Consider the following 23,841-nt stretch of genomic DNA (forward strand, 5'->3'; position numbering starts at 1 on the left):
AAAGCGATGTGGAGTGAGGGCCCCGAAGAGACGAGAAATCAGCAGCCCCCTCCCCAGATCTTCCCGTGCCGGGGAAGGGATGTTGCTCTCAGCTCGTGACGATGCTGTGAGAAGATTCAGCAGACTCTTCCGGAGTCAGCGGCATTTACCAGCAACAGCGATCTGTTAAGCTGGTCTTAATTCAGCAGACAGCATGAGGCTTAAGCAGAATAAAAAAGCATCCTGCCTGGCTTCATTCAAAACTTCGTTTAATGTGCGTTTTTCCTATTGTAAGTAGAGCACTTTGGGGATTGTCTCCCAGATGATGTTGTATTTTACCGGGGAGAACCCCCCCCCACACACATATTTAACAAGAAATCAAAACCAATCGCTCGAAGCATCCGCTCAGACGGCCAGGCCCTGCCTCCCGCCCGCCTGCCCGGGACGAGGGAGCGAGCGCTGGAGTTCCGCCGTTCACCCACGCAGCCGCGTTTCTGGCCTTCTGGTTACGGAGTCCCGCTTTCAAAGTAAACGGAACCCTCTTCTCCTCTGGAGTTTCTTGCGATGGGACGCAACAGCTGGATCAATAAGAGCTGCATATATCTCAGCGGTCTGTTGACTCAAAGCCCCTGACCAGCATAGCAGGAACACCGAGTTCAGCGGTCCCTCATCCTCCCAGGGCGATACGCAATGACAGAAGAGAGGGACATGTCCCAAACGATAATCTATCATCTGTGTTGGTTTTAATTTTTCATTTCCTTAGGCTGAGAGCAAAACCGGGGGCGGGTGGGGTGTGTGTGCGCCAAACTCATGTTGCCTTCAGTCCCTGGCTGATGGCAGTGAGCGATTTACCTCCTCGCCTGAGGTCCTGGCAGGTGCCCGCGCGCCTGCGCCGTCCCCCGATGCCGGGGCTGCCAGGGCCACCCCAGCAAACGGGGTGGTGGGAAAGCCGAGCATCTGTTACCCTGAATATCTAGGCAAGTAGCTGCAGGCGGGTTTAAATGCTGCAGGATTTCCCAAGCGCTGAACAGTCCAGGGACGTTGCTGGAGAACTGGGACACAACCACAGCTGAACGCTCAGAGCCCTCTAAATAGCTCGTTCGCTACCAAGAGGAGTCATCTGGTCTTCCCCGAGAGGGTTTAGCTTGTCTCCAGCAGATTCCTGACTTTTAATGGAGATGCAGATTAATTCCCGCACATATCCCTGACCTGAGCTGGGTCACAGAGGGGAGCTCAGCTACTGTGGGCTCCATCAGCCATGGGAGAGCTCCCGTGGGTCCCTCCTCACCCAGCATCTTGGGAGCGATCCCTAGGCGAGGTCCCCTGGTTTGCCAGCGGCTGAGCCGTCTTTCCCTTGAAACAGCAGCTCCGTGACTTTCAGAGATGCTGCTTGGCCCTTTTCCCTGAGAAAGCAGGAGGCAGCGCAGCCTCGGATCTCCTGGGCTGTGGGCTTCTGAGCAGCGATGCCAGACACCTACTGTCACTGCAGGACTGATTTACATCCAGTCTCAGAGGAGAAAACATGTGCCCTGATAATTCTGATCTGATTTGGAAGCGATGACATCTCAGATTTATGTCCCTTTCCCCAACCTCTTTCATAAGCTTTGCTTTGATCATAAACCCAGCTGGCGTTTTTCCAAGTTTGGGAGGACGTCTGGAATCAAATCCAAAGACAAGAAATATGCCAGTCCCTGGAGCTGACTACTTAGTTACACTGGCTGCAGTTTTCGTCTTGCCTGGAGAGGAGCGCTGGGTGATTTCTTTAAAACGAGGACATTCTTGGGAGGCTATTGGAAAGGTTGCAAGTCCATCTGGTAGCTGTCTTCACCCTGCACATGGGTCGTCCCCCCCCCGGCACAAGTGTGGTTCCCATTTGAGAGGGTGGAAATGCCCTTTCTGACAGCAGAGATCAGTCAATGACAAATAGTTGAAGATGACACCGAAGCATCCAACCCACAGGGAGGTCCTAGCTTAGCAGTTTTCTCCTCTGGGAGGTTTTTTTTCCATGGAAGCTGTAACATTGTCCCCCTCAAACCCAGTCCCTTTCTTGTATTTCAGGTCGTGGGCTCTCTCATGCGTTGCTTCGGTCGTCTGCCCCCAACTCTTTGGTGCAAGGACTTTTTGTGAAGAATGGTGGCTTCCACTTTCCGCTATGGAGTGACCATCACCGGGGCCGTGCTGCTGGTGACGGGCACGCTGTGCTTCGCCTGGTGGAGCGATGGGGAGATGGGCGCCGTGGCCGGCAGCGGGGCTCAGCTCGCGCCTCCCCGGGAAGCCGAGGCGGTCCCCAGCTCCTCGTCCAACGCGCTGCTCCGCTCTGTGAGCTTCTTCTGCTGCGGCATCGGCGGCATCCTCCTCCTCTTCGGGCTGCTGTGGTCCGTGAAAGCCAACGCCAGGGTGGTGTCCCGACGCTACCAGTACCACTTCCCCAGGGACCTCCAGTACTTCACCGCGGAGCCCCTTGAGAAATGGAACTGCAGGTTAGTGCAAGGCCCCCGCGCGGGTGTTGAGACGGGAAAAGGAGCCGGGAATGAATCTAGGCTGGAAAAGAGAAGGACGCTTCTGAGCTGAGGAGCCCTGGGGTCCTGGAACAGCCACTCATAGGAGCAAAAAGAAATTCACTACTTTTTTAAGAGCTTGACCTGCCTGTGAGAGGGGTTGTAGTGTCACTTGTAGCAGTAGGATTGGAGACCACGCTCCAGCAGCTCCTGCCAGTCCTATTCCTTCAGCGAGCAACACAAGGGCCTTTATATTAGGGTGCCATTGCTTACCAGGGTGTGGGTGACCACAAGATAAGTAGCACTGACGTTTAAGTGAGAATATAGTTAAACTTGCCCCTTAAGGTGTGTTCCAAGCACTGTGCCCCAAGGACATGTACCTCGCCATGCACCTCTCAGCAACCGCTTTGGTGTTGCTGGCTCCTTCAGCTTTTATCAAAACCTCTGTTGCTTGTTGTAACGCCCAAGCTGCTGGAGTTGCGCCCGTGGTGGCAGAGGAGGTTGTGAAACGAGAGCCAGCAAGGAACTGGAGAACCCAGCTCCCGAGGGCCGAGTGCTTGGCCTGGCAGTTCGACTGTCTGTCCCGGCACAGTCCTCTACCCAACGTAGGCACAACCGTCTCCTGCAGACACGCTCAGGCCTGGTCGCGGTAAGGGGCAGAGTGAGAATTGTACTGACTGCTGTGCTGGAGGTGGCCTAAATAGTAGCGTTAGGGAGAGCCCGGCGGTGTCGTTGAGCCCAGTTGCTTTCAGCCCGGGAAATCCCGGGGCGTTCCCATACCTAGCGTATTGCGGGGTAATCATCCTCAACCTCCATCCAGGCGGGAAAAGCCTTTGTTTTTTACAGGGAGTTCACAAGATTGTTTTTTTTGGTCCCTGGTATGCTGGGGGACCAATGTATATATATAAAAAAAAGTATATATATATATAAAATGTATATATATATAAAAAAAAGAGGAAATAGTCATCAGGTGGGCATTAAGTACAATGGAAATGCAGTGGAAGGACCCTTTACAACGCCTGCTTACCTGTGTGGAAAGACCCCTTGCACACCCCTGGATACCAATATTGCTTATTTAATCAGGTCCCCAGATTTTCCCTGTGTGAGGCTCTGAGATTTATTTCCGCTTCTCGATTAAAAAGGTTTTTTTTTTCAGCGAACGCTCTGAAAAGAGAGCCAATAGGCCCTTCAAAGTGCAGTTTTATGGGGTCACAGCAAAGATCTTGGCTCTAGTATAAATCAGACTCCGGGGAAAAGTAGGACTAAAAGGAACTTTGAAAACATAAAACCATGAAAATTCTGTCGGGGTGGGAGACATATTCCAGGTTCCCCTGGGGTTTTGGAGCCCATCCGAATATCTGGGAGCGAGATCCTGAGCTGGCCCGGGCAGACCGGTGGGTTTTCCTCCTTCCACGCAGGGGTTTGCTGGCGTCGCGCCAGCCGAGCTCTGCCGCGGGCAGAGACGTGTCCCCAGCCGGGGATGTGGCCGTTCTCCCGGATCAGCCCCGGCAGCGGCCGCTCCGGCACTGCTCGCGCCGACGCAGCTCTTCCAGCCCTGGCCGTGCTGGCATTCGTGCAGCAAAGCCCTCCGCAGGCGCCAGCCAGAAAACGCTGCTCTGCAGAGGGCTGGCAGCTCGCGATCCTCCCTCCGGAGAAGCGGCCCGCTGCGCTTTCCCGGATTTCGCAGGGAACGGAGCGTCCCTCCGCAGGCTGCGACCGTTCGGCCACCCGGCGGCTCCGCAAAGGCGGCGGCGCGGGATGCCCGGGGTGGGGACACCTCTGCAAAACGCAGCGACTTTGGGGGGCCGGCTGTGCCTCCCGGGTGCCCTCAGGCTTCCCGAGCGCGTCCCGCCGGCTTCGAACCTGCGAGGGCCGACGGTGCCCCGGGGGGCGGCGGGAGGGAGCCGCGCACGGAGCCGGCACGCGGCCGCGCCGATCCGTAGGGCGCGGAGCGCGCGGGGCAAAGGTTGGCCCCAGGTTTCCCCCGTACGCAAGCCGCGTTTGCTCGGCGGGAGCCGCGGGCCGGCACGCGGAGGGCTCGGAGCCGCCTCCAAGCGGGGCGCCCGGCCGCTCGCCCCGACCCGCTCGCTCGGGTTGACGGGGCCGCTTCCCTCCCGCTTCCCTTGCAGCGGCTGGGACGCCAGCGCCATCCCCACCTACGAGGAAGCCCTGAGCTGCCGGCCGGCCCACGGCACCCTGGCCTACGTGCAGCCGCCGGGGAGGAAGGAGGAGATCACGCCGCCCCTCTACCGCGACCTGGAGGAGGAGGAGGAGGAGGAGGATCAGCAGTGCTGGCAGGGCGGCCGCCGGCGCAGCTCCTCGGACAGCGCCCTGTGCCGCGCCAGCCCGCCGTGGCCGGGCAGCGAGCGCCCCGACGAGCCGCGGGCCACGCCGCCCCCCAGCTACGAGAACATCAGCGCCCGGGGCGTCTGAGCCGGCGGCGGCGGCGGTGGCGGCAGCGGCGGGCCGGGGCCGTTGTCAAGAGCAGCGTGGGCTCCGGGAGGGCCAGGTCCTGCCGCCCGGCGGGGACGAGGCTGCGGAGCCCAGCGGTGCCGCCCGACCGAGAGCCCGCGCTGAAAGAGCCCGCAGAGCCCTTCCTCTCACGCCGAAAATGGGGTCCTCCCGAGCTGCGCCCGCGTACGGCCGAGACCCCCCCGCCCCGGGGCCGCCGCGGCTTTCAGCTCTGGCCTCCTAAGTGCCCTCTCCTAAGCGGGTCGGTCTGCGCCGCAGCCGGGTAGAGCAAAACTTAGCCCAGTTCCCGCTGGCACTGGTACTGGTGAGGAGCTCAGTCCAAGCTTATTTACTCTGTTTCTCTGACGGATTCTCTTAAAAACGTGCCGCAGATTTAGCTCACGTCAGGCGCTTTTGGTTATCCTAAGGGCGGCGGTGAGATCCCCGCTCCCCGCCCGGCTGCCGGGCCAGCAGACGGGAGCGCGCTTCAGTGCAAAGTCCAGTGAAGCCCAAGCACCCCGCTCCGCAGAGCCCCGGAGAGCTCCCGCGGTATTTGCCCCAGCTGCGGGAACAGGAGTCCTGCAGGATCCCGCCGGCGCCATGGGACCCAGCCGGACTTTGCGCTGGAGCGGCTGCTCCCCGTCTCTGCCATCTCCCCGCGAAGCAGCAGCAGCAGCAGCAGCAGCAGGGCAGAGCGAGTCCTCCTCCCCGGGCGCCGCGAGCCCTGCTGGCCGGGGCGGCCTCCCCCGGCTGCGGGATCCCGCGCGCTTGCAGCCGCCCGCACTCGGTGCCCGTCGGCACCCGCTGCCCCGGCCTGGCCCCTCCGTGGGGGCTCCCGTGCGGCGCCCGCCCGGCCTGGGTGAAGGAGGAGAGGCGAAATAAAAGCTGCGGCAACGCGTGGGGAAGGCGGCAGGAGGACAAGCCGGCAGCACGCTGCCGGGGAGCGAACGCGGCGGCCGGGACTGGCAGTCTCGCCGAAGGGCCGCTCCGGGCGCTTCTGCGGAGAGAGGAGGTTTTGGGGGGAGGCGGAGGGTGCGGGAGGGATGCTGAGCTTGTCTGCCCTCCCGTTGCCTCGCTTGGTTTTTCCCCTGCTCCTTTGCCCTTTGCTTCGCCCGGTCCCACCAGCGCGCCGTCTCCCCGCGAGAGCAGCGGCGCGCGGGAGGAGGAGGAGGAGGAGGAGAAGCGCATCCAACGCTTCTCCAAAAGTCCTGGTTTGCCCCTCTGCCTGCTTAACGCACTCTCCATCCATCTCTCTGCTGCTTCCGCTCTGTTTTCCCGCATATCGACTTCCCACGCCTCGCTTGGTTTTGTTTAAAAACGTTCAGCGGCTGGTGTGTGTGTGTGTGTGTGTGTGTGTGTGTGTGTGGAGCATCTATGTGCATGTGGCGTTCCAGACCGTGTCCTGTAAAGAGCCGCCCAGAGCGGCTCGACACCCTCGCTGCCTGCAATAAAGATGTTTGCCTCCGCGCCGCAGCGAGCGCCGGGCTCCTTGCACGCTCATTCCGTTCCTCCGGCGGAAGGGTTTACGCCCCGGGGAGCTCGGCAGCGTCCCCCAGCAGGGTGGGACCGGGCTGCGGTCACCCGTATCCTTCGGGGCCGGGGCCGTGATGGCTAAGCCCCTAAAAGAGCCCCTTCCCTCGGCGGGTTGGCTTGTGCCCCCCCGAATGGGGGTTGCGCTTTCCTCCCGGGGGCTCCGTGCCCTTCCTGCCTCGGTTATCCCGGGCTGTGCAACCCCCCCCCATCCCGGGGCTTGCAAAAGGCCCGTGCGCGGGGGGAGCTGCGGAGCCGGTCTGGCTCCCGGCAGCATCCTGAGAGCTCGGGTTGAGTTATCCAAGAAAGCAGGAAAACTTCAACAAGAAGTGCTCTTTCTGGAAAACTACCTTTCTTTGCATTTCTGACCCGAACATGTTTTCCGGAGAGATTCCGACAAGGGAACCGACAGCGCTGAGTTTTGCAGCACGTCCTGCAAAAACCCGCGGCCGCAGAGGCTCTGCTGCGATCACCCCGCCGGCCTCTCCCGCGCCGAGCGCCCGTGCCACCGCGGCCGCGCCTGCCTCCGGGCAAGGTGATCCCGGCGCGTGCCGGGCGGCTTCAGGCGGGCGGGAATTCCGGCGGCGTGTTTGCATTCATTACAAAGCCGTTCAGAACCGGCTGGCTCGGCCCCGGGCAGGAGCAGGCTGCCCGTACGGAAGCCACTCCTCGCCTTGCCCCGGAGGTGCGCCCAGCGCAGCGGCGGGCGAGAGGGCTTCGCGTCCCCGCCGCCGCCGCCGTCACCAGCGCCCTCCCGCGCGCCCATGGCCGAGGAGAAGACCTTCCGCTACGGCTTCATCATGCTGGGTTTCTTCCTGGTGATGACGGGGCTGTTCATCATGAGCGTGGACAAGCCCCAGATCTACGTCACCTTCTGCGCCTTGGGCATCCTGCTCGTGGCCGTGGGCATCACCTGGAGCATGTGCCAGTGCTACCCCAAGGTAGGGCCTGTCCCGTCCCGGCCCGTCCCACCGCGCGGCGCCTCCGGGTGCTCCTCACGCTTGGGAAAGTCCCGCGGTCCCAAACCCCGCCGGGCTCCGAGCAAGCAGCAGGGAATAAACACAGGGAAATTTGCTTGCACTCATCCCCCCCCCCCCCCCCGTGGGAATCCTCCCCCTCCGGTCCCTTTTCCAAAGTGACCCGGGGTGAAGCTGCACCCGGGGGGGAGCCGGGGAAGGAGAGGGGGGACGAAGTGTCCCTAAGGCAGCCGTGGCACCCGCGCGGGGGGCGCAGGGCTCGGAGGCTCCGGGGCGCGTTGGGGAGCTTTCGGGAAGAAGCAGGCTTGGAGGAGGGGCTGCGGGGGGCCGGGAGCAGCCGGGGCCGGCGCTCCAGCCCCCTCGGCACGGACCTCGCCTGCGGGTCTCCTTGGCAGAGGACGTCGCCCGTCACACGTCCCCTCCCCGGCAACCTGACCTGGCAGAAAAGCCTCTTTTCTTCCCAAGGGAGCCCTCGGGTCGGCGGCGGCGGCGGCGGCGGCGCTCGGCGATGCAGAACGGCCCCTTCCCAGCGCCGTCGCCGCCCCAGAGCACAGCCGCCCACCCGGCGTTTTGCTTCCTCCCCCATCGATCCCCCCCCAAAAAACCCTTCCCGAGCGAGACATGCCAATGGCACCGGAAACCCGGGCGCGGGAGCCGCGCTGAGGCTGCCGGGGCCGGGACCCCCCGGCACCGCCACCCCCGGCCTCCGCGTTTCTTCTGCCCCCAGATCACGTTTGTGCCCGCGGACTCGGAGACGGAGCGGTTCCTGGCTCCGGGGGCCGCCGCGCCGCCGCCGCCGCCGCCGCCGGTGGAGAAGCCGGGGAAGCAGCGGTACGTGCGGCGCGGGAAGCGGGCTCGGTGTGGCCGGCGGGCGGTGGCGGCGGGGTCCCGCGCATCGCGGCAGCCCCCGCGTGCGAAGCGCCGGTTTCGCACGGCCCCCGGATGCAGGGGGGTGTCCGGAGCCCCACGGCGCGTCCCCCCGCAGCCCGCAGGCGCCCGCCTTCGAGAAGAGCCTGCCCACCTACGAGCAGGCCCAGCGGCAGGCGGCGGCCGAGCCCCGGCTGCAGGCGCGAGCCGAGATCCACCCGGAGGTGCCGGGCGCCGCCGCGGCCCCCCGAGACCCGGCGCCCCGCGGCACGGCAGCCGCCACCGGCGGGTAGGTGACAGCGGCGGTGGCGGCGGCGGCGGCGGGCGAAGCGGGTGGCTGCTTCGCGAGCGGCGGCGGTAATTTGGGAGGCGGCGACCAAAAGCGCTTTGCAAACGGCCGCGGTGCCCACGCGGCCCGTGGGCGACCCTGAGCTCCCTGCACCAAAGGCGGCGGCGGTGGTGGCTGCCGGGGCGAAGCATTTCGGCTTCTCCGTCGGGGTATCGGTGACTCTGCAGGGAACTGCCCTGCCGGCGTCCCACGTGGGGGAAACACGGGGAAACCGAGGGGCGATTGCGTCTTGCTTGTCCTTGCTGAGCCACAAGCAGCGTTAAAGCGGGCGCAGCCCTCCCGGGTGGCAGAGGAGCTTCAGCTCCCGCCTTCTCCGAACCCCGCTGCTTGGCGCGGGGGCCGTCCACGCTCGCCCGTGCAGCCGGGCGCCTGGGGGGCCCCGACCATGTTCAATTAAATCAACAAACAAATCCCAGTTAATTCTTCACCACTCCGTCAGCAGAGGAGGGCGGTGGCGGGGGCTCGCAAAAACCTGCCTCGGCCCCGGCAGCAGTGTCGTGGGCAAAACACAGCGCCCGCCCCGCTGCGTTTACTGTAAACCTCCGCGGCAAAACCCAAAACAGCCTCCCGGCCGCCACCGCCTCCCCGTGTGCCCGCAGCCCGGCGGCGCCGCTGGCCGTCCTCGCGGAGGAGCCGGACGGCGAGGGCGCCGAGGCGCACGACGACCTCTACTACGGCTTGCGGGAGGGCTCGGAGGTGCTGCCGGCCGACAGCGAGCGCCTCTTCGAGCCCGAGGACTAGCGGCCGCCGGACGCGCCGGAGACACCTGCAGACGGCGGGCGCGAGCGGAGGGAGGCTGCGAGCGGCGCCGGCCGCCGGGTCCGAGCGCAGCCCTGCCGCCTCGCATCCCCCCGCCGGGAGAACCTCCGTGTTTTGCAGGGATGCGCAGGGGCAGGGGGATGCCCCCGGAGAGCTCGGGCGAGCGGCCGGGCAGGGGCGATGAGCCGCGCTGCTGGAGGCCGGCTCGTCGCTGCGGGAGGCAGCGCTGCCCCCGCTCCCGGCAGGCTGCGCGGGGCAGGGCCCGTGGCAAAGCCCTTTCCCCCCGTTGCCAGAGCTCCCCCGGGGAATTAAATTAGATTCTGGGACATCCGACATCTTTCATGTTTCTGCACCGGGGGGGATGTGGAGGTTTTGCTGGACGCGGCTTGTTCGCGGGCGCCTCTGGGGCCACCCAAAATCCAGGCCCCCGAAAGCGGCGCCGAGCGACGCCCGGCCGTGGCCCCTCATTGCGGAGCGGCGCGCTGAATTTCGGAGGGTGCCTCGGGCGGGACGCGGCTCTGTATTGCTAGCGCCCGGTCAGCTCAGGAGCCAAATCTCCTTCCCCCGCTGCGTGTCCCAGGACGCACCACCTCTTTCCGCCAGCGCGACTTTGCATCGCCCGAAGCATCTCCCGCAGGGATACGGTGGCCGGAGCACCCTCGCGCCGGACTCCAGCGCCGCTGGGTGCCTGCACCGCCGGGGCAGCATCCCGCGCGGCGTCAGCCGCAGTTAAACATTGCAAGCGGCGGGACATTCCTGCATGAAATTAAGAGCTCGATGAGGCCCAGCGCGGTTGCCTCCCGGGCGCCGGCGCAGGTTGCACAGCATGCCCATGCCGCGGCTTCCCCGCGCACGTACCGTTGCCTCCTGCTGGCTCCCGGCGTGCAAAGGCATCGCGCAGATGTAATTAATCCTCAGCACTCGCAGGCCTGGGCAGGACAGACAGACAGAGCCCTCACAGATTCGCGGGTGTCTCGTAGGGGCTGAGCCCTTGCAGCAGCCTTCCCCTCACTGCCCGTAGCAATGAGATCTCTCTCCTCTTCCCAGACGCCTGTTTTCCCCAAACTTCGCACCTGCGAGACGTGCACGGCTCAGCCAGATTTGGCTGGCGCTGCCCCGTTGCAGGAGCTACTGTCACAAGCGGGGCAGGGGCACAAGGTGAAGTTGCAGTAGCCGTGCCAGGCAGTTGGGCTAATGACGCTGGGCCCTGTTAGGACCTGCAGTTGCTCAGGGCTGAGAGCACTTGCGAGGCTCATCAAGACACCAGTGGGGTGTACTTAGTCCAGTGCTGAGCCCTGCACACTCACAGCACCAGTGGTGTAGTGGTATCATGCAAGATTCCCATTCTTGCGACCCGGGTTCGATTCCCGGCTGGTGCAAAGACCACATGAAGCTTCCTAGCGTGCTGTGCTTGCAGCCCTGATTGCCCAAATGGGATCTTTCCCTTGGGCTGCTCCCAGCACCTTGTACAAGGTTGTGCTTTTTTCATGGCTCTCTTTGCTCGGAGGCCCTGGCAGCTGGAGCAGCGGCGCCTGGGCAGAGCGCAGCCCTCTGCCTTCCCAGGGATCTGGGGTGCAGCTGGGGCCTCCAAGTCCGGTTCACCGTGCCGGCACCGTCCTGACAGCTCCCTGTTTACCTGCCTGCCAGCATTCACGGACAGCAGCGGCTTTTCGGGCCCTTTCCCCACGTGCTGGTGACTTCTCCGCTGCTCTTTCGGCTCCCTCCATTCCCCTCTGCAGACGGGGCTCCCTCCTGTGTGGACACCCCAGATCCTCCTCGCTGGACGTGGCAGCGACCAGGGGCTCAACAGGCATCGCGGCTGGTGCCTGATGCTTTTGGCGGCCGGTGCCTTCGCTCGCGGTTTGCCCTCGCGGCACGGCTCAGGGCACCGACGTGGCCGGGAGGGTATCGCTGCTCCCGGCAGCAACAGGGATCCTTGCTAGTGGCTTCCCCTATGCTGAGAGGGGAAACGGATCTATCGACTACAAGGTCCTCAGTTTTCAGCTGTTTCTGAGTGAGTGCACGAGGCTGAAAAAAATCTCTCTGCAGATATCCTCTCCTTTCGGGGCTGGGTAACGCACGCACAGGGTAATACAAAATGCGCAGATCAGATCGGCCTTGTGGCTGGCGCCGCGTGTGATCTGCCCTTGCTGCTTCCTCCGTCTCGCTAACGAATTGGTTTAGCAAAGCTCTAACAAGCAACTCCAAACCCGCTTCTGAGCCATATGCTCTTGCCACTTTTAGTCTGCCCCTTGCAGCCACTTCTGGCTGCCTCCTCGTGTCAGGGCTTTCCCAGCCTGCAGTGCAAACAGGCCCACGAGCGCTCTTTTAAATATAAAACGTATAAAAACATAAAGCTCTGTGACCAGGGAGCCCCTTCTTCTCTACTGTCACAACGCCTGCAACCAAGAGGGTGTCCCCCGGGGGAAACCGTGTGCCCAGCCTACGGGGCTGCCCTTGCTTTGGGGAGCTTATGGACCAAACAGTGTATGCAAAAACGACTCTCTGCCTGGAACCAGGGGAAACTGAGGCACAGAGAGGTGACCTTGCCAAAGGGCAGCAAGGATGTCAGCAAGGACATCGGTGGCAAAGCGGGGGCAGAACATGGGTGCTGGGGGTCCCGACGCTGCAGACCTGCCGCAGACCCCTCTCCTAAGGGCTTGGCAGAGGAGATGTGCAAAGAAATAACGAGAGCGACGGGAAAGCAGCAACCGTATCGCTGAAAAAAAACCCCATTTGCAATGTGTGACGGCTCTGCAAAAAATGTGTAAACAGGATTAGAAGCCTTGACGAAAATTCGTCTCTGAAGTAAGCCAGTGAGGGCGACGTTAAAGATTTCAGTCCCTTCTGGCAGCAGCCCTTGGGCACCGGTGCTTCCCCGCCGCGCTCCCACAAACGCCGGGGAGGCGCCCGCACAGGCGGCTGCGGGAGCGCTGCCCCGCTCGGGCCGCCACCTTCCCCCCGCCGCTCCCCGCGCCCGCGCTGCGCCCCGTTAATGTTTAACCGGCCCGGTGGTCCGATGGCAGCGGCGGTGGCGTGATCGCGCCGGGCCCCGCGGGGGCGGGCAGGGAGGCAGGGAAGCAGGCAGGGAGGGAGGCGCCGGGGCGCCGCGGCCGCCGCACTCGCGCTGCGCCGCGGACGGAGGGGCCCCGCGGACCGGGAGGCGCCGCGCTCCGGCTCCGGCTCCGCGCTCCGGAGCGGCTCAGCGGTCCGAGGAGGCTCCGCGACCCGAGGAAGCTCCGCGACCCGAGGCGGCTCCGCGACCCGAGGAAGCTCCGCGGTCCGAGGCGGCTCCGCGACCCGAGGAAGCTCCGCGGTCCGAGGCGGCTCCGCGACCCGAGGAAGCTCCGCGGTCCGAGGCGGCTCCGTGCTGCGCTCCCGGTTCCGCGGGTCCGAGGAGGCTCCGGGACCCGAGGCGGCTCCGCGGTCCGGGCAGGCTCCGCGGTCCGAGGAGGCTCGGCGCTCCCGGCTCCTCTCCGCGCGGCTCTAGGGGGCTCCGCGGTCGCGGCTCCGGGCTCGTCTCGGCGCCTGTGGGCGCTGCGGGCTCCCCGTCGGGGCGGCGCGGCCGTCGGGGCGGTCGGGGCGGCGGGGCCATGGGCCCCTGGGCGCTGGCGCTGGCGGCGGCGCTGGCGGTGGCGCGGGTGGCGGCGACGCCGGAGCTGGCGGAGGAGCTGGTTTGGGCCCTGAGCCGCGCCGACGAGGTGGCAGCGGTGCCCGGGGCTGCCCCGACGGGGCCCGCGGCCGCCGCGACAGGGCCCGGCGCCTTCCAGCGCGCCGCCAAGGTGAGGAGCGGGCTGGGCTGGGGGCTCCGGTGGGCGGTGGCAGCAGGGCGTCGCTGACCCCGGGCGCTGCGTCCCCGCAGGCGGCGTGGCGGCTGCCCGGGCGCTACGTGGTGGTGCTGCGGGCCGGCAGCGGCGGGGCCCAGGTGGAGGGCACGGTGCGGCGGCTGCAGGCCCGCGCCGCCCGCCGCGGCTACCTCACCGAGGTGCTGCACGTCTTCCGCCACCTGCTCCCCGCCTTCGTGGTGAAGATGAGCAGCGACGTGCTGGACATGGTACGGGGCGCCGGTTTTGCCGGGGTTACGGGCGGGAGCGGGGCTGCTTTGGGGGCGGCAGCCCCTGCCCGAGCGCGCCCACCGAGGCCCGCAGGGAACGGGGGCTCTTCCGCTCGCAAAAGTGCCCTTTAACCTCTTGGTGTGGGTCTTTGCCTCGTTTCCCAACCTGCGTGCTCCAGGGCGTGATTCGGTCTCCCCAACAGGGAAGGGAGGAAGAAACTTTCCCCGTGGACTATTGCACAACTGCTTGCATGTGTTCTTTTTTTTTTGTTTATTTTTACTTTTTTATCTGCCTCCCAAGTGCCAGCTCCTGGCCTCTGGTCAGAAAAACGTATCGGGGCCGGGTTGCCTGGGGTTCCCTTGGGGATAGTGGCTTCAGGGTGGCGAAATCCAGAGGGCGACACTGATTTTGCACCAGGCTCCCTGACGGCTGCTGCGCTCGCGCGGTTGCGAAACAGGTCGCGAGCTTTCGACCCGCAGCGTGAGCAAAGCAGCCTGTGCCCGGCGTTGCGGACGCCGGGTGCCGTCTCCCCCGCAGGCGCTGAAGCTGCCGCACGTGGAGTACATCGAGGAGGACTCGTACGTGTTTGCCCAGAACATCCCCTGGAACCTGGACAGGATCGTGCCGGCGCCGTCCAGGGCGGGCGCCTACAGCCCTCCCAGTAAGCGCTGCCTCCATGTCCCCCGCGCAGATGGGGCGGAGGGAGATTTTGGGGGGGGGATCTTGAGCCATCTGCCTATGGGGTGGGCAGCTCACCTGGGACGGGGCTCTGTGTACTGAGCCCCATCTCCTGACCATGGGGAGATGGAGACATCTCCTCCACGGGGTGCTGTGGGTCTGGGACCCTTCTGGGACGCGTGTGAGGTGGCCGTGGGGAGGTGCTGGTGGTGCGAAGGAGCATTTTGGGCCGGCCGCAGTCGCGATTGCCTTTTCCCGCTGGCGGTGTCTCCGGAAGATAAAGGGGATCTGGTGGAGATCTACCTGCTGGACACCAGCGTGCAGAGCAACCATCGGGAGATCGAGGGCAGGGTGTTTGTGACCGACTTCGAGAGCGTCCCCGAGGAAGACGGCACCCGTTTCCACAGGCAGGTGAGCGAGGCCGCCGGAGCCTGGCAGATCCGGCTTTCTCCGTGGTGCTTGGGGCACCCTGGGGCTAACGCAGCGCTGGAGAAGACCAGCCGGGCTGCCAGCTTTCCTCCTGCCGCGCAGGATGGTTTCTTTTACCTCCCGACACCCCCTTTCCCCCGAAATACTTTTAAAGACGGTTACTCTGCAGCGGGATTTAAGCGGTGCAGAGCGCGACGGGTGCGCGCGGGGACGCCGCGGTGTTGCACGGCCGCTTCGGTGTGACGGGCCGGGGCCGGGGCGTCAAAGCGTGTCTCCGGCAGGCCAGCAAGTGCGACAGCCACGGCACCCACATGGCCGGCGTGGTGAGCGGGCGCGACGCCGGCGTGGCCAAGGGGGCCAACGTCCGCAGCCTCCGGGTGCTCAACTGCCAGGGCAAGGGCACCGTCAGCGGGACCCTCATCGGTGAGCGCCCCGCGCCGCGGCACCCTGCGGGCCCCCGGGAGCCCCCTGCGCCGTCCCCGTCCTGCGGCACGTTTCCTGACCCTCGTCTCGCTCCTCCCAGGCCTGGAGTTCATCGGAGCGACGCTGGAGGTGCAGCCCCACGCGCCGCCGGTCGTGCTGCTGCCCTTCGCCGGCGCCTACAGCCGCGTCCTGAACGCCGGCTGCCGGCAGCTGGCGGAGATGGGGGTGGTGCTGATCGCGGCCGCCGGGAACTACAAGGACGACGCGTGTCTGTACTCGCCGGCGTCGGAGCCGGAGGTACGGGAGCCGAGGCCGGGGACCTGCCGCCCTTCTGCGAGGCGCCTGGGCTGTTGCAGCACTCCGTGCCTCGGTTTACCTGGCTGGGGAATGGGTTGATTCGCTGTGGGTGGGAGCTGCCCGGGCACCGCCTGCCGTGCTCGGTCCCCGGTGCTGCAGCCGTCCGGCAGAGCGGCTCCGCTCGGGGAGGCGGCGGTGGCGGTGGTCTGGCCCACGTCCCTCCCCCACTGTCTGTCCATCCGTCCGTCCGTCCATCTGCCGCAGGTCATCACGGTCGGCGCCACCAACAGCCGGGACCAGCCCGTCTCCATCGGCTCGCTGGGCACCAACTTCGGCCGCTGCGTGGACGTCTTCGCCCCGGGGGACGACATCATCGGCGCCTCCAGCGACTGCAGCACCTGCTTCACCTCGCAGAGCGGCACCTCGCAGGCGGCCGCGCACGTGGCAGGCGAGCGGGGCGCCGGGGCCGGGGCTGGGGTCGCTCCCACCCGCGTGTGCGTGCGTGCGTGTGTGCGCGGCGCCGGGGCTCACGGCGCGGCGCTGGGGCTGCCCACAGGCATCGCCGCCGTGGTGCTCAGCGCCGAGCCGGGGCTGAGCCTCGCCGAGCTGCGGCAGCGCCTGCTGCACTTCGCCACCAAGGGCGTCATCGACGGCGCCTGGTTCCCCGAGGAGCAGCGGCTCCTCACGCCCGGCGCCGTGGCCCGGCTGCCCCCGGCGCTGCTCCCAGGTGAGGCGCCCGGCCGGCGGCAAGGCCGCGCGCCGCGTCGCCTGCTCTTCCGCCCACGCCGTTCGCCTGACGCCCGCCCCGTTCCAGGGGGGCGGCTGTTCTGCCGCACGGTGTGGTCGGCCCGCTCGGGGGGCGCCCGCCACGCCACTGCCACGGCTCGCTGCGCCGCCGCCGAGGAGATGTTCAGCTGCTCCAGCTTCTCGCCGAGCGGCCGGCGCCTGGGGGAGCACGTGGAGGTGAGGCGGCGCCGGGGGCGGCGGGCGGCGGCGGGCACCCCCCCAGCCTCCCCCCGCATCCCGCCTCGGCGCTCTCTCCGTGCCAGGAGAAAGACGGCGCGAAGGAGTGCGTGGCCCGCAACGCTTTCGGCGGCCGCGGCGTCTACGCGGTGGCCAGGTGCTGCACACGGCCCCCGGCCGGCTGCCGGGTCAACGCCAGCGCCGGGGCCGCCGAGGGCGCCGGCTGCTCCGCGCGGGACCACGTGCTCACCGGTAGGCTGCGCGGCGGCGGCGCCTTGCTCCCCGGCGAGCGGGTAACGACCCTCGCGCCCAGATCCCGGTCACGGAGCCTCTTCCGGAGAAGCTCCCCCCTGAAAGAGCCGCGGGGATGAGGGATGCTGACGGGTAGCAGGGTGCTTGCTGCGGGCATGGTGGGGTGACGGCTGGGCGCGGAGGCGCTGCCGTCGGCTGCGCTTTAGCTTGTGGCCAAACGCGCCCCGCCGGCTTGGAGGGTCCCTTGCAGGCGGCGGAGGGCCGGTTCCCAGTGCCGTTGTCCGTGTTTTCTGGTTTCTCATTTTGGGAGATGAACGCCGCTGTGAACTATGTGCATTGCTGAAGCCGTGCTGGGGTTAACTCTGAAACCTAGTGAGCTCTGCTGCGAAGACCAGCTCTGCGCTAGGCCGCTCGCTGCAGAGATCTCCAGCGGGGCGTTTCTGCGGCCCGACGTGGGCTCCCGCGGAGGAGGGCGGCGCGGGGCTGCCGGCTCTGACCTCCCTCTCCCCTCGGCAGGGTGCAGCTTCCATTCGGCCTCCGCGGCGCTGGGTGGCGGCGGCCGGCCCGTCGTGGGGCCGGAGAGCGGGCCCCACCGCTGCGCCGGGGGGCCGGCCACCGCCACCGCCGCGCACGCCTCGTGCTGCCCCGCCGCCGGCCTCGAGTGCCGGGTGAAGGAGCGCGCGCCGGCGGGCTCGGCCGAGAAGGTAGGGACGGGGCGCCCTGGCGCCGGCAGCCCCCCGCCACCGCTGCTGCCGCCCCGGCCGCCTGCCCGCGCGGCCTGACCTGTCCCCCCCGCGCCAGGCGACGGTGTCCTGCGACGAGGGCTGGGCGCTGACGGGCTGCAACGCCTACTCGCCGGGCGCCGCCGCCGTGCTGGGCGCCTACGCCGTCGACGACACCTGCGTGGCTGCTGGCAGCCCCGGCAGCGCGGCGCCGGCCGCCGTCGCCATCTGCTGCAGGAGCCGCCTCTAGGGCGGGCGGGAGCCGGGGACGCGGCGGGACGGGGGGGTTGCGGCCGCCTCGGGGAGGCTCGTGCAACCCCGCCGCCCCTCTGCCGCCCCGTTCCCAGCCGCTGCGGAAGCACCCGGTGATGCACGCCGGCTCCGGGCTGCTCGTTCGTGCTGGCACGCGGCGTGTGACGAAGCCGCCGGCCTTTCCCGTTGCAGTGGATATCGCTCCCGCCTTTGCTCGCTGCTCGCTCGTTAGGCTGCAGCTAAGCCAGCTCAGCGCCTGCCTGACTGCAGTCGAGTTGTGCCGGGCAGCTTTCAAGTTGCCTGGTCGTGTCCCCGAGAGGCTCCTTTACTTTTTAGTCAAGCGTAAGGGCTCCCGTTGGAAGAGTCTGCTTCTTCAGCATCGGGTTTTAATTTGCATTGCTACGGTATAAGCTACTGCTTTGTTAGTGGGGTTTTGTTGTTGTTTAAGCACAGGGTAATGGTCTGCTGGTGTTGTGCTTTGCTTCGATAGCTTTTCCTCGGGGCTTTCCAGATGTGTAGATCTGCCTGTAATCTCCTCTTCTTCCTCCCCCCCCAAAAAAAAAAGAAAGAAAAAGAAAAGCTTTCATACTCCTTTGGTTTTTACATTTGTATCTTAAATATTTATTTGGAGTTTTATAAATAAACATTTTATAAGTGTCTTTTTAAAATAAAGTTCATAGAGCAGTGCTTAGTAGACCGGCTCCATGGTCTGGCTCATTGCGCGTCCCTTTGGGGAGCCGCGGCGCTGAGCTGCCCTCCCGTTTGCGAGGGGAGCTGGCACCGAGCGGGCAGGAGGCGGCCGTCCGGAGACGCGCGCTGCTCCGACGAGGGAGCGCCGCCGTGGCCGGAGCCCGGGCCATCTCCTGCGGCGTCCGTCCCTGCCTCGGGTCCTGGGAGCGCCTCAGCGACCGCTGGCGTCTCAGAGTTCAGCGCCGGCAGCGCTGGCACCTCCGCCTGCCGGCAGCTGCCCACGCTCGGCACTGGCGCACATGCCGGGCTGATGCTGCTGCTGCTGCTCCCGCAACACGAAGTTTATTTTTAAGACGGTGCTGTAGCGCAAGAGCGTCTGCTTACGGAAGCAAACTGCCGTCCAGCCTGGGGAAACGCGCCCCTAAGCTGCTCGCTGCTCCTGCCAGGACACCGGCCTTCATTCCTGGCGCTTCGATGGGCTGGAAGCGGTGGTTGACGGGTGAAGCGCAAGAAGATGCTCACAAAGCAACGGACAGCGGCAGCCCAAGGCGCAGAACGCCTAGGAGCTATCAAAGCCGACTCCCACCCTTCTCCCTCTTTTTTGGGCCTCTCCTGCTACGACACCACGTAGTTTGCGTGGTGTTATGGGAGGACAGGTGAAAAAATAAAGCCTGATGTGGTAAGGTCAGCTGTCAAGCTTTGCCTCTTCTGGGTTGGGTGCATTTTCCTCCCTTAAAAACCCTCTTACAGAAACCTTACTATAGCTTTACTCATCAGCAGAAGACACAAGTCCAGCAGGAAGCACCACTTCAGAGAGTTTGAGCTATTTCTAACTTGTTACTAGAGACAGCAAAAAACCCCAACCCCAATCTAAACACATAATTATGTAACAGGCATATATAATTACAGTCTATAAAATTATCAGCTATAATCTGAATTTCACACAGAGAAAAGAAATATCTAGGAGGGATACTAACATAAAAGAGCTCCTGAGTAGTTTTGACGCTGCTGGTAATTTTCAGCAACCTAGATGCACAGTCTACTTATTAGACTGTAACCTCTCAAAATGTGCATCAGATATTTTCCCTGGATCCTGCCGCCTGCTACCCCACTGGCTCCCAGCAGAAGGTGGCACCTCTGCTTTTCCAGGATCTCAGGCAGCAGATCTGCATGTTCTGTGCATCAGCAAGCCACGTTTCACAGCTTATTTCAAGCACGGCTGTGTAAGCCTGGTGGAGGAAAACAGTATTAAAGCAAGATTAGCCCTTGCTTACTACCTTGTGCGTCAAGCGTGGTGTGGGCAGAAGGATTATTCGTATTTGTTCTGGAGCACAAACTTAAAAATGGCAAGGTACACCTGAAGGACCGTGAACTCCTGCACGAGAAATACAAGAGGAAACCTTTCTGCTTCACTACAAATGCAAGCAAACCCACCAGAGGCCAAATGCTGTCAGTCAAGGGGAAAGCAAACAGACCACAAGAGAAAGCTTAGAAAAAGGCCTCGAATCCAGGTGCGCTTCATTGTATTTATCAGGATGGCCATGACTTACCCAAAGCATCAGGACAGCAAGCAGCGCAGGGACAGTCCTCAGGCCCTGGCCTGACCCTGAACATGAACAGCACCATCCACGACACGAGAGTGTTTCGGGGTGCCCTGTGCGTGCTATGCCCCCCAGCGCCCTTTCCTCAGTCCCAGCAGTAGCACGTACTCTGGTGAGCGTCTGGTCTGGTAGGGGGCAAGGACCACCTTTCACTCGATGACGAGGGAAATTTGAGGGGAAGTGCAGGATAAGGCTTCGGGGGGTGGTGGTGGGGAACCTCACATGCTGCAGCTGTTAAAACACAGCAGCGTTTTTTTTGCTCCTTTACCTGTCTTTTAGGAGAAAGCAATGCTGATCTGGGACAAGCTGTGAATAGTCTGGTCAGCACAAGCCGCATTCGTGTTGTCCGCGATACCCAGTCCATTCGTGCAGGACCGGCACTGCCCGTGGAGACTGCAGGCTGGGTCATGCGTGAAAAATAATTCTTTGTCCTTAGACTGGAGGAAGGAGGCATCTGTAAGTAACACGGAGCTGGGACGGCAGACCTTCCTGTAGCTACTAGTTCTACTTATGAAGGGAAGGGGTGTGGAAAGATGACCAGGGAAACTACAGCGGTACTACTACAGGGAAACTACTGCTGCAGCGGTAGAAGGAGAAAGACGGCGCGAAGGAGTGCGTGGCCCACAACGCTTTCGGAGTTTATTACTGCAGCAGTACTGCTGCGTGTCCGTCTTGAGGCAAGAGATTTTACCGTAGCACTGAGGCTGCACTGCTTCCCGCATCACGCTCCAGCGGCAACAGCAGTGTTATTGCCAGTCTAGATCCCCTGCACATCTTGTTATCTGATGCACAAAGGCCAGCCTAATCCATGACTGCAAGCACAGCCGGGATAAATCAGGCTGCTAAGGAGGTCAGGAGAAGCAGCTGCAAGCAGACACACACCTGACAGTGCACAGGAACACACCACAGCGTAGGGATACGCAGCAGAACACTTCTGAAGGCCATTCAGCTATTTCAATTTACTTTGGACAGCTGCCAAAACGGCGAGCGGGGGTGGGTGGGCAGGGGGGTAACCTCCCAGAGCTCCTTATCTAAAGGTCTGGCCTAAGAGGTTTCAAGATAAGAGGATCAACAAGAAACGGCACAGTGTATGCACAATCTAAAGATTACACTAGTTTTCTGTGAAAGGAATAACTTTATTCCATTGACCAGGAATCCCAAGACTGTTCATCAAGACTGCCTATTTTTCCAGTGCCAAATGTCTACCTATCTCCCCAGCAGCTCACAGGCAGGCTGTGGCTGCTCCTCACTGAACATTTTGTAAGCTGTATAAAAACATTTTCATCCAAAAAGATTGGCAGTAAAAATTACAACATAGAAATGCATCACAATTTACACAAAAACTAGTTTTGTTGAACTCTATTTTCCAAAAAATAATCTTCAGCAGGTTCAAATGACAGCAGCTGGAAACCAAAATAATTGACCAAGTATCATCTTATTGCAAATTATAACCATTGACTTTGTACAAGCATGAGCAGAACTATGAAAAAGTTTGTATTGGTTTCAAGTATACAGTGGTGATGAGCCATCCCGACGCAATTCTCCCATCAATGCTTCTTTGGGCCTGCAGTAATTGAGGATGTTGTTTCCATAGGAAATAACAGGAACCTGAAGTGACAATTGGTGCCAACCCATAGGAACATTACCAACTTCTTCCATCACCATCCCCGCTGTATACCAACTACTTGTGATGATTTATGACCCATTACAAAGTATCGGGGAGGGGGGAAGGTAGAAGGGGTATCCGTAAGAAATGATTTATTCAAAATTAATTTAAAACATCACATTTAAAATGTCCCAGCACATTATCAGAAACATTTATAAAATGCTAACTCTGCCATGTGTCTATGAAGACATTGTTTGGAAAAAAAGTGAGATTCACTACAATGCCACCCTTACTTCGCACACGCAATTTATGACAACGGTTCTCTCAACCCGCAATAAGTTATAAAGCTGTACAGCTGAAATCAGATCGGATGTTTACTTCCAACAGTGAAACGACTGGTTAATTTCAATATTAGTGCACAACAGTGAAAAGCTGTCTGCCGCTTCTTGTTTTGGCAGCAGTGTGTAAAAAGAAAAAAAAAAAGGCACTTTTTGGCTGGTTGTGCCTTTAACTTGGCAAATTTATCTATTCTGGAGGTACCCAGGCACTCCTAAAGATCTCCCCCATTTCTGTGCATGTTTATTTATATAATTTTTAAAGTAAGGCAGAATCCATAAATAAAGGCAAAAGCAGTGCAGAAAATGTGACAAACGCAAAATGTACAAAATATGAAGAGTTAGTTGGCACAAAAGAAGCTAGTATCCAAAAGCAGAAATCACTGAGCTGCATTTGACATGGAAAACAAAATTGCCCAAACCATTCCAACTGGTTTCCAGTTGTTTATGAGCAAATCAAAAGAGCTGTGGTATTTTAAATGTTGCCTGGTCAAGTGAAAATACAAACAAAGCCAAATCTTTCTTTCCCCATGTTAAAATTGCTATAAAATCTGCACAACAATGTCCCCAACTCACTCAAGGAATTATTCATATACAACCAATACCAACTTTCTCAGTAATTTCAAAGCATAAGCAAGTGATTGCAGATCACATGATTGAGACTACATCTTATTCAATATGTCTCCAAAGATTAAAAAAATTTAATGAGTAAAACTGCAACAGAATTCCATGTTAAAGTGCTTTTTTTCTTTTAAACTACTCATTAACTTTTTTTTTTTTTTTTTAATCCACCAACATCCTTTCATAAACACTTGCATACCTAGAAAACAAAGCTTTTCTTTTATTGCTCTTCCCAATTTTTGGTGGTTTTCAGAAGGTTACCAGAAAAGATGACCCATTTCAGAGTTCCTTGACCAAACCATTCTATAAGGAATCACTGTCCTTACAGAGCAAGCTTACTGAACCTTCTCGTAAAGAGCTTGACAAATTAGCAGGGAGACATATTAAATACAGAAGTCTTTATGTAAACTGATTCTTTAACTAATATTTTACAATGAAATGTAAGTTATCACACATCTTTACAGAAATTTGAATATTCCTATTCAGTATTATCAGAAAGATTAAAAATTTGCCCTCCATACGTAAGAGCAGTCTGGTTTTTTTCTGTATAAAAACCAAAAGAATTTTTTTTTGCAGCATCACAGAAAAGCAACAGTTTTACATTCACTCATTTAATGTTCACATAAAAATTCAACCACTAGCGTTTGTGTACTTGATAAAATCTTCTTGACAAACTTTTTGGTGTCTGGACTGTCATAAGCTACTGCTGATGAAGATGCAGTTTTCTAGAACATTTATTGATCTGAAGCCTTCATGGCTGAAGAATGCTGTTAGATTTCAGGGAAACAATCTCCTCCAGCAATCTTATAAAGCCACTTGTCTTCCAGACTCTTCTAATGGCATAAGCAATGGGACTCCAGTTGCAAAAGGTACCAGGCATTAAATAATTGAGTTGATCTGCTCTTGTGTTCATAGGTATCCTCTACGGGTCAACATCATCAAGGTCACTTTTAGGCTCACCAATCATCATAGGAGACTCAGAGCCCTTTCAATATACACAAGCAGTGGGGGGGGGAAAAAAAAAAGGATATTGCACATTATTTATAAGGCACACAACTACTACGTACATTCAGTGATAATTCTGACCCTCAGACCCAGGAATACACTGTCCAACAGAGAGTGAAGTAACAGAAGATAAACATGCTCTTATTTTATTGTTACCTGCTGCAGATGTCTCTCTCCGTTCTCGTTGGCTGGACTGCTTTCTGACCCATTACTGCTTCCAGACTGATCTTTCTCATTCAGCAGGGCTGTGGCATAGGCCAGTGTGTCCTGTGTTGGAAACAGTTCAAGAGAAACAGTCAGGAGCCATGGCGATACCTTTATTTCATAACTACTATTTTTTTTAAGTTGATTCTAAAACAATGTAGCTACTGTACTGAGATAGCTGAGTGACCACAGGTAGTTGTGAGGTACTAACGTTTAAGGATTAGTTTTTCAGAAACAGCCACAGGATCCAGGGTTGGAAGAGGAGAATGGTCTTAAGTGCACTGGAATATGGCAAGAA

At 60.8% G+C, this 23,841-nt stretch overlaps 4 protein-coding genes and 1 non-coding gene across 7 annotated transcripts in view; 4 read left to right on the forward strand and 1 right to left on the reverse strand.

The window, feature by feature from the left end:
* The first annotated feature begins 2,048 nt into the window (after window positions 1-2,048).
* TMEM61 (transmembrane protein 61) lies at window positions 2,049-4,941 on the forward strand. The gene is made up of 2 exons (XM_067300500.1): window positions 2,049-2,459; window positions 4,607-4,941. The coding sequence occupies exons 1-2, from the start codon at window positions 2,110-2,112 to the stop codon at window positions 4,908-4,910; spliced, it is 654 nt and encodes a 217-aa protein (XP_067156601.1). The 5' UTR covers window positions 2,049-2,109; the 3' UTR covers window positions 4,911-4,941.
* Window positions 4,942-7,174: 2,233 nt separating this feature from the next.
* On the forward strand, window positions 7,175-9,729 carry BSND (barttin CLCNK type accessory subunit beta). Its single transcript, XM_067300787.1, has 4 exons — window positions 7,175-7,399; window positions 8,163-8,266; window positions 8,421-8,591; window positions 9,251-9,729. Exons 1-4 carry the CDS (start codon window positions 7,223-7,225, stop codon window positions 9,390-9,392), a joined length of 594 nt encoding a protein of 197 aa, XP_067156888.1. The 5' UTR covers window positions 7,175-7,222; the 3' UTR covers window positions 9,393-9,729.
* Window positions 9,730-10,718: 989 nt separating this feature from the next.
* Window positions 10,719-10,789, forward strand: TRNAG-CCC (transfer RNA glycine (anticodon CCC)). The gene has a single exon. It is a non-coding gene; the product is annotated as a tRNA-Gly (tRNA).
* Window positions 10,790-12,706: 1,917 nt separating this feature from the next.
* Window positions 12,707-18,175, forward strand: PCSK9 (proprotein convertase subtilisin/kexin type 9). The gene is made up of 12 exons (XM_067301297.1): window positions 12,707-13,192; window positions 13,273-13,464; window positions 14,003-14,126; window positions 14,421-14,554; window positions 14,854-14,995; window positions 15,096-15,292; window positions 15,557-15,740; window positions 15,849-16,019; window positions 16,107-16,255; window positions 16,342-16,507; window positions 17,024-17,211; window positions 17,309-18,175. The coding sequence occupies exons 1-12, from the start codon at window positions 13,004-13,006 to the stop codon at window positions 17,477-17,479; spliced, it is 2,007 nt and encodes a 668-aa protein (XP_067157398.1). The 5' UTR covers window positions 12,707-13,003; the 3' UTR covers window positions 17,480-18,175.
* A 2,712-nt stretch (window positions 18,176-20,887) lies between these two features.
* Window positions 20,888-23,841, reverse strand: part of USP24 (ubiquitin specific peptidase 24) — a 71,057-nt gene continuing 68,103 nt past the window's right edge. For all 3 annotated transcript variants that reach the window (XM_067301300.1, XM_067301299.1, XM_067301298.1), the window contains 2 exons: window positions 23,496-23,606; window positions 20,888-23,319 (listed from right to left, as the gene is read on the reverse strand). In XM_067301300.1, the coding sequence (XP_067157401.1) occupies window positions 23,257-23,319; window positions 23,496-23,606 (174 nt within the window). In that variant the 3' untranslated portion in view covers window positions 20,888-23,256. The remainder of the gene's footprint in view (window positions 23,320-23,495; window positions 23,607-23,841) is intronic.

The sequence above is a fragment of the Apteryx mantelli genome, chromosome 8 (assembly GCF_036417845.1).
Source record: "Apteryx mantelli isolate bAptMan1 chromosome 8, bAptMan1.hap1, whole genome shotgun sequence".
Taxonomy (NCBI): Eukaryota; Metazoa; Chordata; class Aves; order Apterygiformes; family Apterygidae; genus Apteryx; species Apteryx mantelli.

Excerpts from the sequence above, each read along its gene's own strand:
- TMEM61 (XM_067300500.1), top strand. The coding sequence starts at position 2,110 with ATGGTGGCTTCCACTTTCCGCTATGGAGTGACCATCACCGGGGCCGTG. Across the intron at positions 2,460-4,606 it reads CTTGAGAAATGGAACTGCAG|CGGCTGGGACGCCAGCGCCA; the intron begins GTTAGTGCAAGG and ends CTTCCCTTGCAG.
- PCSK9 (XM_067301297.1), top strand. The coding sequence starts at position 13,004 with ATGGGCCCCTGGGCGCTGGCGCTGGCGGCGGCGCTGGCGGTGGCGCGG. Across the intron at positions 14,555-14,853 it reads GCACCCGTTTCCACAGGCAG|GCCAGCAAGTGCGACAGCCA; the intron begins GTGAGCGAGGCC and ends TGTCTCCGGCAG. Across the intron at positions 15,293-15,556 it reads CGCCGGCGTCGGAGCCGGAG|GTCATCACGGTCGGCGCCAC; the intron begins GTACGGGAGCCG and ends CATCTGCCGCAG.
- BSND (XM_067300787.1), top strand. The coding sequence starts at position 7,223 with ATGGCCGAGGAGAAGACCTTCCGCTACGGCTTCATCATGCTGGGTTTC. Across the intron at positions 7,400-8,162 it reads TGTGCCAGTGCTACCCCAAG|ATCACGTTTGTGCCCGCGGA; the intron begins GTAGGGCCTGTC and ends TTCTGCCCCCAG. Across the intron at positions 8,267-8,420 it reads GAGAAGCCGGGGAAGCAGCG|CCCGCAGGCGCCCGCCTTCG; the intron begins GTACGTGCGGCG and ends GTCCCCCCGCAG.